The sequence below is a fragment of the Equus asinus genome, chromosome 21 (genome assembly GCF_041296235.1).
Source record: "Equus asinus isolate D_3611 breed Donkey chromosome 21, EquAss-T2T_v2, whole genome shotgun sequence".
NCBI classification, from domain to species: domain Eukaryota; kingdom Metazoa; phylum Chordata; class Mammalia; order Perissodactyla; family Equidae; genus Equus; species Equus asinus.
The window spans coordinates 10,545,351-10,557,715 of NC_091810.1; the positions used below are offsets into that span (position 1 = coordinate 10,545,351).

At 50.0% G+C, this 12,365-nt stretch overlaps 1 protein-coding gene across 3 annotated transcripts in view; it reads right to left on the reverse strand.

Annotated features, from left to right (window-relative positions):
• Nucleotides 1-12,365, reverse strand: part of ZXDC (ZXD family zinc finger C) — a 40,465-nt gene that overhangs the window by 2,409 nt on the left and 25,691 nt on the right. Inside the window, exons 9-11 of one of the 3 annotated variants that reach the window (XM_070493558.1) lie at nucleotides 5,888-6,015; nucleotides 2,620-2,789; nucleotides 421-522 (exon numbers count right to left, since the gene is read on the reverse strand). In XM_070493558.1, the coding sequence (XP_070349659.1) occupies nucleotides 421-522; nucleotides 2,620-2,789; nucleotides 5,888-6,015 (400 nt within the window). Of the gene's footprint in view, nucleotides 1-420; nucleotides 523-2,619; nucleotides 2,790-4,692; nucleotides 4,878-5,887; nucleotides 6,016-12,365 lie in introns of those variants that run through there. The other 2 variants (XM_014846119.3, XM_070493559.1) reach the window with 2 other exon arrangements.

The following is a 12,365-nucleotide window of genomic DNA, read 5'->3' on the forward strand; positions in this document are numbered from 1 at the left end:
ACAGTCATCTACACACCCAGGCTGCGTGGCACTAAATCTCACGGCACCACCGTCGTACGCGCAGTCCATCATCGACCGCAACGCAGCGGTGCAGCGCACGACGGGCTGTAAGGTAACTGGTCTGGCTGGGTTCTCCCACAGGTAAAGGCTGGCCAGCCTGCTTCCCACAGGAGAAAGTGACCAGAATTTCTAAATATAAAACACTTTAAGAGTATAGTAAACTCCACCTTGTTTACAATTAGGAGCTGCAATGACTGAGTTCTCCTAGCCTTTTATTTCTTGGTCATTTACCCACCTTTTCTAGAAACAGCAAACATCCTGGCACCCAACCCAATGAGGCCCACCTCCGTGACGAGACTCACAGAGGCAGAAGCCTCTAACAGTCTTACTAGCACACCCAGAGCTGGGAGGCGTCCAGACCTGGAGGACATAGACGGGCATGTCAACGGCGAGCAGCGGGCGGAAGGTGGGCGGCTGCGGGCTGAGGGCCACCGGCAAGGCTCCTTCCCCCAAGGGGTCATCCTGGGGAGGCAAGAGCACAGTTACAGTACCGAGCGCGGCAACATTCCTCACCTCGGTCTGAGGGCTGTCCCTGACACGCAGTAGAACCAGCCCCACCCACTGTGCTGCAGGTCAGACAGCCCCCGAGCCAGGCAAGGCCTGAGGACCCAGCAGTACCTGGCACCCGGGGCTGGGGCCTGCAAACCCCTCCTCCCAGTCCATGTTCTCTCACTCTGACCCCAGCCTGAGCACACTGCCATCTGGCTGCTCCTCCTTCCCAGCCATCTCCTGGCACCCCCGCACTCACCCACCTCCAGTCCAAGCACCACTGCCCTGCTCTGGACTGTGCCTGAACTCTGGCGGGGGCTCCCGGAGCCTTCCCCAGGCCCTCGCTGCTCTCCAGCGACCTGCGCACACCACAAGAAGCTCACCTCGGCCCTGGCCCCAGCCCACGACTGAGCCGGAAGGGACCAGAGAGATGGCGGGTCTCCCCGAGGGGGCTGTTCCCAGGCCCCTAACTGTCCAGTTAAGAAAAGGGACACTGTTTAACACTTCGCCTTCCATCTGCGGCCAGCCCCCACCACCGAACTCCTGGTGCTACCACCACCATCAGCATCTCTCATTCCTCCCACAGCCTCAAGAACCTTCTGTGTCAAGCACCAAGCACTCCCATTTTACAGATGATACAACCAAAGCCCAGACTGCTTAACTAACTTGCTCAAGACTACACTAGCTGGTAAGGAGAAAGGAAAGACTTAAAACCCAGATTTTCTGCCTCAAAGCTTACAGCTTTAATTGGGTGTTTCTTAAAAAAATAACTGCTACTCCCTTTCCAACTAGCTCCTTTTCTGCCAATGGTACCAGCTTTCCTGCCGTCTCCATTTCAAAACCCTCTGGTCCTGCCTTTCCCACTTCTGACCTGCCAGTTGTGACCACATCCAGAAAGGCTGGGATGGGTCCCCCCTAACTTTGCCCACCCCTACCTTGGGAGAATCCTTTATCTCTTTATTGCTCCAACCCCCTGGCCCCAAACCTGGAAAGAAGGAACATGTTTCCTACTCATCTATGCAGACAAACCTTCCCGAGTTCTGCCCCAACCAAATCCTCACACCCGCTTCTGGTTTTCTACCAGAGTGAGGCCACTCACTGACCCCGGCTTCCAGGCCCTCCACCTATGCCGCCCCCCCCCCCTTTTTCCTATCTGAACCCTACAGACTCTCCACAGCCTCTCCTAGGATCCCAGACCCCACGGATGTGGTCACCCTGCTCTTCTCACTCAGCTCGCCACTTCAAAGTCCTACGCTGTCTCTGTGCCTCCCTGGCCGCGTGGTCCTCTGAGGCCCAGAAGATGCTCAGTGAAGAAACAGCACGTGATCGGACCAGGGCGGGGTTCACATCCTCAGCTTTTAAACCTCTTCTCTCCCAAAACCCGCCCAAATTATGGTACTTCCCTATTCTGGCCCTTCAAAGATGAGACTAGAAGTGAAGGTGTCCAGAACTGTGGAGGTGAGCGTGTCCAGTGAGCACCCATGGAGTGGATGCCAGCTGCTGGGCCCCAGGCAGTCAAGAGGTGGCTGGCACTGCCCTTAAGGGGGTCGGTTTGGTAGGGAAGAAAACAGGAATAAGAAGCTAGCATGTTTAACCTATATAGGCTATATCCTCTGGCGTGCGATGACCAGTCCCCAGAGATGGGGGTGACCAAGCCACTGAGGAAGCCCCTTCACCCCAGGCCTGAAAAGAGAAGCAGGGGCTGGGGATGGGCAGCACCAGGAGGAGTCAGGCACCGACGGTGCCCATGTGGCCAGAAACAACAGTGTCCACACCTCACAGAACTCCAGGGGAGATGCCGACGACAGACTGCGTCGGGGGAGCCAGACAGAGGGTGAGCATTAGGACACAGACGTGTCCATCACGATAAAGGTGAAAGCTCGACAAACGTGGTGTGACAGGGCGGGAAGGGAGAAGCTGGGATTGTGGAGACAACAGGCGCAGGGTGGGGTGGGGGCAGTTCACTGTGAGGACGGGGCACCAGGCAGTGGGGCAGGCTCAGGGAGATGAGCCCCGAGGCCTTGCCCACAGCCCTCGTCCGGCCTCCTCCTCTGGCTCGCTGGTTCTTACCTGCAGTAACTGGACCTGAAAGCACTGCACCCCAGCCGCTGGAGCTGGTGCTGGCAGGCCTCCACTGGGCACCACGAGGTTCCCACACAACCAACCGCTCTGGCTCGTGTGGAAGTGAGCAGGACTGAGTCTGCCACCTTTCGTCCTCCTCTGAGCAGACCCCGGGGCGCCTGAAAGGAAACACACAATGTACAGTGCACTGCTTGGGGCCTGCCCTCACTGAGGCCACACGCGGGGAGACGGCCCTCCCGCTGTCACTCTGCACAGCCTTGCAGACTGAACCTTACTCAACAGGGAGAGTCACAAGGTAGGAGGTGGAAAAAACAGGATTTTGATTGGAAAGTTTAGCCAATTTCTCATACATCTCTTTTGGACACACAGCAATCAGACTCCACTTGCCCGTCTCTTGAGGGCAGATTCTTCCTCATCCCCCAACTCCAACAGCTCCAGGCGTGCAGAAGAACCCGAAACCACTGAGCACAACAACCACGCCGAGCAGCAGGACCGCAGAAAAGGGGAGGGAGAAAGCAGGCCCGTGTCCTCGACCTTGGGCACCCCAGCACATGCTTAATAGCCGCCAAATCCTTCAGGCTGTTTCTGTCCACCTTCATTCTGTCCATCACTTCATTGGGATCATAAAAATACGCTCTTAAAAAATTTAAGTACAAGGAAGAAAGAAAAAGTCCTAAGACCCAGAAAGGGTTTCTCTGACACCCACATGGTTTGTCAGCAGCAGGAGACCCTGGAGCCAGAGACCAATGGCCTGGATTCAAATCCTGGCTCCTCCACTGACCCTGCTCCTGGACCCTGGACAAGTAACCTGAGCCTGGCCTGTGTTCTGCCTGTAAAACGGGAGCAATAGCCCCTCCCGCAGAGACTGGGGAGGATTAAGTAAGGAGATATGTGATAAGAGTTTAGAACAGTGCCTGGCTCCCAGTGAGCCCCGGGGAAGTTTAGGTGGTGCTACTGCTGTGTCCCTGGACGCACGTATATGAATGGTTCCATAAGACAATCTTACAAGGAACAGCACAGAATTAATCTTAATAAAAGTCTTAAATTTAATTTTGTTGAATTTAACAAAAGGAAAAGAAACAAGTGAAACTGAAGGACTTGCTAAACTTCTGGAAAATATTTGTGATAATCTCTAATTTCTAAAGTGAAACAGAAAAGATTAAAAACATGAGAGGCTGGATCCTTTGTTTAGGTTTTTGGACTAGTAAGTTTCCATTTTAAACAGGACTGGTTAACGCTGCTACCCAGGATGAGCTGTCTTTGTTCCATCAGGTTTTGCTCTAAGGTTTCAGGCCGACATGAGTCCAGGGGTCCCAGCTGCAGACTGGGAGCCCCAGGCGAGCACCACGTCTGATCCTTGCTCATCTCACTCCAGACGCCTCCACGTCTCTCACAGCCCCGCACGCCCGGAGTGCTTGCATGCTGCGGACGTCGGTGGCCTTCAGCCAGGATGAACTCCTGGGCACAGCTCCTGGCCCTTGGCACCTGACAGCCAGGGCTCTGGAGGCGTTTTCCTGCACACAGCCTGACGCCTTCTCCCCAGGTGCCTGAAGAATCCTTTATCTCTGAAGTGCAGTTACACCCAGGATGTTGGATGGCGAGTCTCAGGTCCGAGCAGCACAGTGCAGCCCCTTCACTGTGGGGAAGCGCAGTTCCATACATCCCTGAGTACTTCCTTTGCTGTTCCACCTGCTGGGCTCTGCACCTCAGGGAACCCAGCCACCCAAGTGCTGGATTCGCTCTGGCTGTTCTCCACACTTCTCCTCACTGCTATACAGCTTTCAAACAACACAGCAGGGCTGGGACTAGTGCAAGGAAGGAGGTGAGGGGCAGACGTCACTTGCTCTTCCCTAACAGAAATGCTACCTGACTTCCCACTCTCCTTGGAGGGGTACACTATTCCACCACCTCTGGAATTCTACTTGAATGCATTCTTATGCTTCGAAGTCATTTATCACCCTAGGGTATTTCCCTGAAATAAAAATATATACATAAATTGAAGTTTTAGTATTATTTTTATTTATTTAAACATACTTTCTAGGAGTTAAAATTTCTCATCTGAACAACTGAGTTACCACTACAATTATTAGCAATGCAAACCCAATCAAAACGAGAGAACAGAAACTTTGACGGCTGATTATGAAAATGCATCTCAAGAAGAGTGTTCCGGCCACTTGTTTCCCAGGCAGCTCTTCTGTCTGTGTGTATCACTCATTGCTGGACTCAGACATAGTCAGCATACATTTCTGCCAATTAAAAAAGATCTATTTTTTTGGCACACCAGCCCCACGGCCAACTGGTTAAGTTCTGTGTGCTCCACTCCAGCCGCCCAGGTTCATGGGTTCGGATCTATTCCACTCATCAGCCATGCTGTGGTGGTGTCCCACATACAAAACAGAGAAAGACTGGCATAGATGTTAGCTCAGGGAGAATCTTCCTCAAGCAAAAAAAATATATTTTTAATAAAATGGTCTTTTTATTTAAATAAAATTTCATCACAGTTTTGCAGCTGTAGGCTCCACTCCTTCAACTGAGTGGCAGCATGTGCCATGAAGCCCAAGCAGCAGTGCACGATCAGGCCTCACTGCCAGGACGGTCAGCACCACAAACTCACTTCTGATAAAAGGTCCAACTTCATTTTTTAATTCAAATAAACATCGTGAAACATATTTCAGGGAATATTATAAAAAGCAGTGTGGAATCAATTAAGGAAGCCATCAAATAATCTATCTTTTTAGGTTACGTTTAAAAGCAGCCAAGATTTAAATGATGTACATCTAATATTTATTACCTGGTTTTATAATATAAAAACAAGATAAATCCGGCCATTCGTCACTATTTATTTTGTAATGATTCAATGCCAACTGTGTAGGCCACACTCTAAATGATCTAAGCAGCAAGAGACTGATGGCAGCCTTGCGCTCCTCCACTGAATGTGTGGTAGCACGTGTGCCATTCAGCTACAGGGAGACTAAGTACGATCGTGCGTACAAAATCAGAAACAATTCCACTAATTTTGCTAGTCCTATTTCCTCTACACTTAATGAAAGACAAAAGCGTACACTAAAAAACTAGTAACTAGAATACGATTATATTTTTGTTAATAGAATGTAGAGGCATTAATTTTATAACAATATAAGATCAACTATAACTAGAATATTTCATGATGTATGATGAACTAAATTGGTTTTAAGTACTGTATTAGTACACACAATATGAAAAAAAACTCACATAAGCTTCTCTTTTCAATCTGTACCTTCAATCCAGTGTCTGAAAATCCGGTGGTCCTGCAGACACCACAGTTACACTTAAAAGAACCAGAGCCGCTCACTGGAGCTGCTCCAGCATCAGAAGCTTCTTTTTCTTCCCAGCTAATAACTCGTCCTAAGGATGAAATGTCAGTAGCTGAAAAGAACTGCTCGTGCTTACACTGACCACGGCTGTTGTTTCCCTGGACTCTCTCCCTTAGAAGCAGTTCATTCTCTGACAACAGCGGACGGGTGGAAAATGTGAGGGCTTTAAAGAACAAAGGTCCACAGCCCCATGGCCCCCTCTACAATACATCTCACTTCAGAACATCTCAACATTCACCCCTCAAAAAACCCTTGCCCGAGGAAGGGCAGGCTGGCTACAGTCCCTAGGGCAGCCGTGCCGCCTGTGTCCACCTCTATGAGACACATCCTGGGAACCAGCACGCTCCTCGTCTGGGGTCTGGTACTCTGAAGTCCTTGTCTCCATACAACCCTAGGGTGCTGCACCATGGTGAGAGCTGGGTTGAGGAATATGACTAATTTCTTGGAAAGCAGAAAGGTGGTTGTGAAATGACAGGTGGTCAGGAGAACATGCAATACTCCTGGACTCAAACACACATTCTCGGGCAATTCAATTTTAGGGAAATTACGTAGGATGATCTGAAAGCCGATTCCTTTAACTCTACCCACGCCTGCCTCCCCGGTGAAGGTCTCCTACACCCAAAGTCCTGGAACTCAGGTTGGACACTGCCCGGCGGCACGGTGAGAAGGCTGTGAGTGAAGAAGGCAGGGCAGGGAGAGGGGAACTGGAGCCCTCGCGGCTTCTGGGCTCCTTGCTCAACAGAAAAAACACATTTACCTGTTAGAGCCCTCGGGCAGGCTGTCCTGTTAAACGACCCCAATGACACACCTTGCCCTCTGGCAATGTGTCAGAACATTTAAGATGGCCGAAAGTTACCTATCCGTTCATCTTTGGATCCTTGAAGGCACTCAACAGCAAACAGAGAGTCTCCACAAGGAGCCCGGCCACAACCACGTGTCCCAAGCCTTCACGAGTGAAAGATGCCATAGCATTAAATGCAACGTGACCAATTTAACTAATAATCAACCACAAGAAAAGTGAACACTCCTTTCCCACGGTAGAAATCCACAAACCTATATAGGGCAGGGTAATCTTCATACTGAACTGAATTTTGCTTCAATATTCTCTACATTTATCCAAAATGCTGATTTGATTTGTGCTGCAGAATTTTAAGGAGTGGAGACAGGAGAGAAGCACCGATCCAATCAGCCATCAGCTGATGGCTTACCCATCAGCTTCTGGTAAGAGGACCTAAAAAGATAATCCTACTTGACCATTAAATAGCCAAGTGAGCAGGACTATGCAGTCATGGGGCCCTGCGCCCCCACTGACTCGCCCCTCAACTGTGGCACAGCACTCCCTCACCTCATAGAGCCATGGTGAGAATTACGTGAGGCCCACAGCAGAGCCGGCTCAGACCACGTGCTTGACACACACCGGCACTTTGCTGTGAAGACCTCTCAAAGATGCCCCTATGCTGACAGCTACAGAGTTCAGCACCAACCCACAAACTCTCATCCTCACCCGGGAGGGATCTGCACTGAGGACGGCTCAGGCCTCAAGGGCAATGGGTGAGCCCATAGGCCTCCACGCCACTGGCTCAGATGCCTCACTTTCCCCCAGCTTTGCACATGGGGTTGTGATAACTTCAGAGTCTTGTGGTCTTTCTCTACCAGGGTTCCTCATCTGAACCACAGAACAGAGCAAATGAAATGAGAGACTATTCTCCCAATTCTCCCAAGGACGGAGATGTGACTCATTACGCATCAAGGATGGGGGAGGGCACGGGGGCTTAATTCTTAATTCTCTCAGCTCCTGATGGGTCTCGTCCTACACAGCTACTGAGCAGACGTACTACAAAAATATATTTATTATTTATCCAAAGAACATGAAATCAACAATTTAAAGAGATTTATCCACCCGTATGTTCATCGTAGCATCATTCACAATAGCCAAGACTTGGAAGCAACTCAAGTGCCTATCGACGGATCAATAAATAAAGATGTGGGGTGTGTATATATATATGTGTGTGTATATATGTGTGTGTGTGTATACAGGTATGTGTGTACATATATATATATGCATATATGGACTACTACTCAGCCATAAAAAAGGACAAAACTGTGTCATTTTCAACAACATGGATGGACCTTGAGGGTATTATGTTAAAGCAAAATAAGCCAGACAGCGAAAGACAAACATCGTATGATTTCCCTCATGTGGAAGATAAATGAACATATAGATAAGAACTGATCAGTGGTTACCAGACGGGAAGGAGTTGGGGGAGGGTGAAAGGGATAAAGGGGCACATATGTACAGTGATGGATAAAAGCCAGAATATTGGTGGTGAACACGACGCAATCTTACAGAAACTGATGTACAATAATGTATACCTGAAATTTACACAATATTATAAGCCAATATGACCTCAATAAAGTAACTTAAAACATATACATATTTATTCACAAGGAAAAATATTCATGTTATCAATAGCAAAAAGCAGATAAAAATAAGTCTATCATTTCTTTCAAAAAAAGTATTATGTATAGTTTACACACATAGGAAAATGTTTAACATGAGAACACTAGCAGTGGTTTTCTCTGGGTGGTGGAGCTGCAGAAAAAAGTGCAGAAGAAACCCACCTTTACTTTTTCCAAAGAGTAAAACAACATTACCAGAACCATTTACTGCATGCTCATGCTTTGCTGAACGACTCCCAGCGGTCCCCACTGTCCTGCCAGCCAGCTCTCCTCCAGGGCACCACCGGGCTCTCCCCAGGGACACTCTCCCGTGGGCCTAGTCCACGAGCACAGTACTCTCCCCACCCCATGATTTCTCTTTTTCGAAGTCTGCATGGAGATTCTAAGTTATTCTTCCAGATGAGCCTGCAACTGACAGGTGTTTTTTCTTTTAAGCTACTTTGGGATTTTAAAGGAACTGCAAAAAAGATGTAAATAAACAATAAAAATTGAGTGTTTCCATCCAAGTACATGGTAGGCCTCATACAGGACCTTATCCAGGCCCCACACATTTGTCACTAGTGATCCCAGATAGTTTATTACTTTTATTGCCATAATGAGTGAGATCTATTTTTCAGTATTTTTTGATTATTGTAATAGAAAAGCTACTAATTTGATATATGCAAATATTTATTGTGCAATTAACCACCTATTTATCCCTCGTATTTCTAATTATTTGAGTCAATTCCCTTAGGTTTTCTAGGTCTGATAATCATCAGTGATGAGCAGTCGTCTCTTCTTCCTTCCTATTTGATCACCTAGTTTTCTCTAAACCTTCCATGAAAGTGTCCAACATCACCGCATTGTTGGTTTAGTTGCCTTTTCTCCTGACTCTACTGGGAACACATCTCCCTACTGAAAATGAAGGCGCTTGACTGTTAGTCTGACTTGCTATTATTAGGGAAATCTTTTTGGTTCCTAGTTGATTAAGGTTTGTGATTTTTGAAAATCAGTAATGATGAATTTCATCAACTGCTTTGTTTGGCATCAGTGAAGATAACAGGTTCTCCTCTGGTCTTCTGATGTGGCAAATCAAGCCCACAGCTGCCTAAACCCGACCCTCCAAACCCTGGACAAGCCCTCGCCAGCCGGAGCCCACGCGTTGGTATTTTACTTGGGATTTCCACGTCACCTTCACTTGCTGATGGTGACACGGTTTTCTTGTGTGTGCCAGCAGACTCAGGGGAGCCTCTGGAGCCAGTCTGCCCTGGGTTCAACTCCTGGTCCGGTCACGCACTAGCTAGATAGCCCCATCAAGTTCATCTCTTTGTGCCTCTCTTGGGTATCGGCTCCTACACCTCGTCAGATTGCTGTGAGGACTCCAGGAAGTAACAGACGGAGCTCAGAACAACCACGGGACACGGCAGCTGCCGCGAGCTGCTGTGCCTTTGTCAGGGTTAGCACTGGGTGTGCTGACTGAACAGCTCTTATCTGAAACATGTCCAGTTATCTGCTCATGCCTTATGGTCCTTTCACCAGGTCAGTACCACATCTTCCCTGCGCTGGATGCTGTGCTGTGATGGTGACCCTCACCAGGGAGCTGACGATGGCTGGCTGTGCTCTAAGTACACGGACGTACATTTTTCAGGGACACACAGACAAACCTATAATCCATATGCAATGATGAGGGAGTACAGGGTACCCTGGGAACACTAAGGGGGCCACTGCCAAGAGGCCCCGAGCAGGGTTTGGGGACAGAGAAGTGGCCATAATGCAGTCACTGCCCTTGAGAGCTGTTTACAGTTGGGCGATCAGTCAGGGTCCCACTGGGACCCCAGGAACACTCTCAGAATTACACCCAGAGGGACTCCATGCAGACAAAGGAGCAAACACCCTGGTCAGCACAGCAGGAAAGAGCCCAGAAGAGGGACAGTGCGCAAGAGCCGGAACTATGTCAGGGCCACCCAGCAAGAACTTGGACGACAGGAGAGACACAGCCATCATCAAACTCCTACCAAGGATGAGTGCAAGCAAGGTCTTGATTCCCGCTTCCTCCCTCTGCCTAACCTCCTGCCAACGCTCCCACTGGCCAACCCTGGCTGGGGGCCTGAGAAGGACAGTCTCCAAGGATATGAAAGTCAAACTGGCACAGCTGGAAAGGGCAATCCACATGGAAAGGCTGAACAGCAGAGAAACGGGCAGGTGTGGGATACGGGACACCCCTGGGAACCATCCAGAGCTCAGGACCACCAGAGCATGTGTCAGGCAGAGGACAGCGGGCCTGGGCTCTGGGGGCAGTGAGCTCGGGCCAACATGGAGGGTGACTGTCCTAGGGCACAGTTCCTACTTTTGTCAACTGAACTCCAAGGGTCAGGGGCCTGAAACCAGATACACACAAAGCTCTGCTATTGCTTTCCTTATTTTGCTCCAACAAAATACTACATGAAGGTACAGAAGTAGATGCTGTGACAAGCAAAACATACATTTAATTAAACCCGTCACTGAGTCTTTTAGCCGGCACTGGGCTACGTGTTTTACAGGAATCCTTGCATGTAATCCTCACAGCCACCTAGACGGGCATTTCCCACACTGTCCCCTCTTACAGAAGAGGACGTGGCAGCCAGATGTCAAACGTTTGCCCAAGGCCACCGCAACCAGAGGAGACCTCAGCCCCCAGAGTTCTTAACTATGGAATCGGTGCCTTGAATCCCCAGACAGTGCCTCTCAGCACTGTCACCACAAGGTGCCTCACGAGACCAGCACGACGGCACAGCTCTCCTTTGTGTGGCGAAGCCAACCATATCTTTTATGTTAAACAGAGGCCTCCTCCTTGCAAGGGTTAGGGACCTGCCCAGAGAGACTTTCACCCAGGCTGCCAGAGTCAGACTTCCAAGGTCAGTCACCCAACAGCGAAGGGGGAGGACCGGACAGGAACACAGAACAAGCTGGACCTACAGGGAGAACAGGTGTCTGCCAAGGAGACAGAAACGGAGCCGGAACATGCACTCCAGCAGGGAACAGTATAAGAAACCACAGGCAGGCACCAAGTTAACAGAAACAAGAGTGACTGCTGACGGTCAGTAGAGGATAGGCTGGACGACCAGGACTGAGAGAGTCCTTGTCAGCCACTCACGGCCAGGGACAGGACGCCTCAACTCGCAGTCCACTCACAGATGGGGATCACAATTCACCACCACACAGCAAGAACTGCTCTGCCACCAAGCCCCTTCCCCTGCTTCGGGACATCTCCGGCTACGCCAGCCCTCCACCACAGATCTAGTCCAGAGACCAGAGAGGACCTCGGGCTGAGGGAGCCACGACCAAAGACAAACGTGGCCGAGCCCGCAACGTATTGCAGGGAGGGTTGCCCTCTGCACAGCTGTTCGGGGCAGCAACGCTGCGCCTAGGAGCGGCAGGCCAGCTGCGCAGAGCAAGCGCCACAGGCCGCAGCAGCAGCCACCCGCAGCTAAAGCAAAGACCACCCCAGATGGCCCCACGTTCACGAGGGTCTGCTACCCGCTCTCCTCCAGCCACAGTCCAGACCCCACCCAAGCCCACCTGGGACTTCATGACACTCAAGTTCACAAACCACTGCCTTCGGGGGCGATGTCCTTAGACAGAAACAGTGTGAATGTTACTAGAACTCTCTTCTAGAAACAAGAGTTACAAGTACAACAACCCCCGGTTAGCTGACAACCCACAGGGCCTTCCCACCCTCCTTCAGCGGGGCTCCCTGCGCTCTCTCCACAGCAGCAACAGGAAGAAATGGGAGTCTTGTGACTCAGATGCCCAAAGACTTTTGTTTTAATGTAAAAAAAAAATTATAAAAATTACATCACTGGCTTAAGTTTAGGGCTTAATTGAGCCCAATGATTCATTCAGACATTCCAGCGGTGTGCAGACGGAACCAGCAGCAATAGCCCAGCAGTCTCCCCGTGCCCT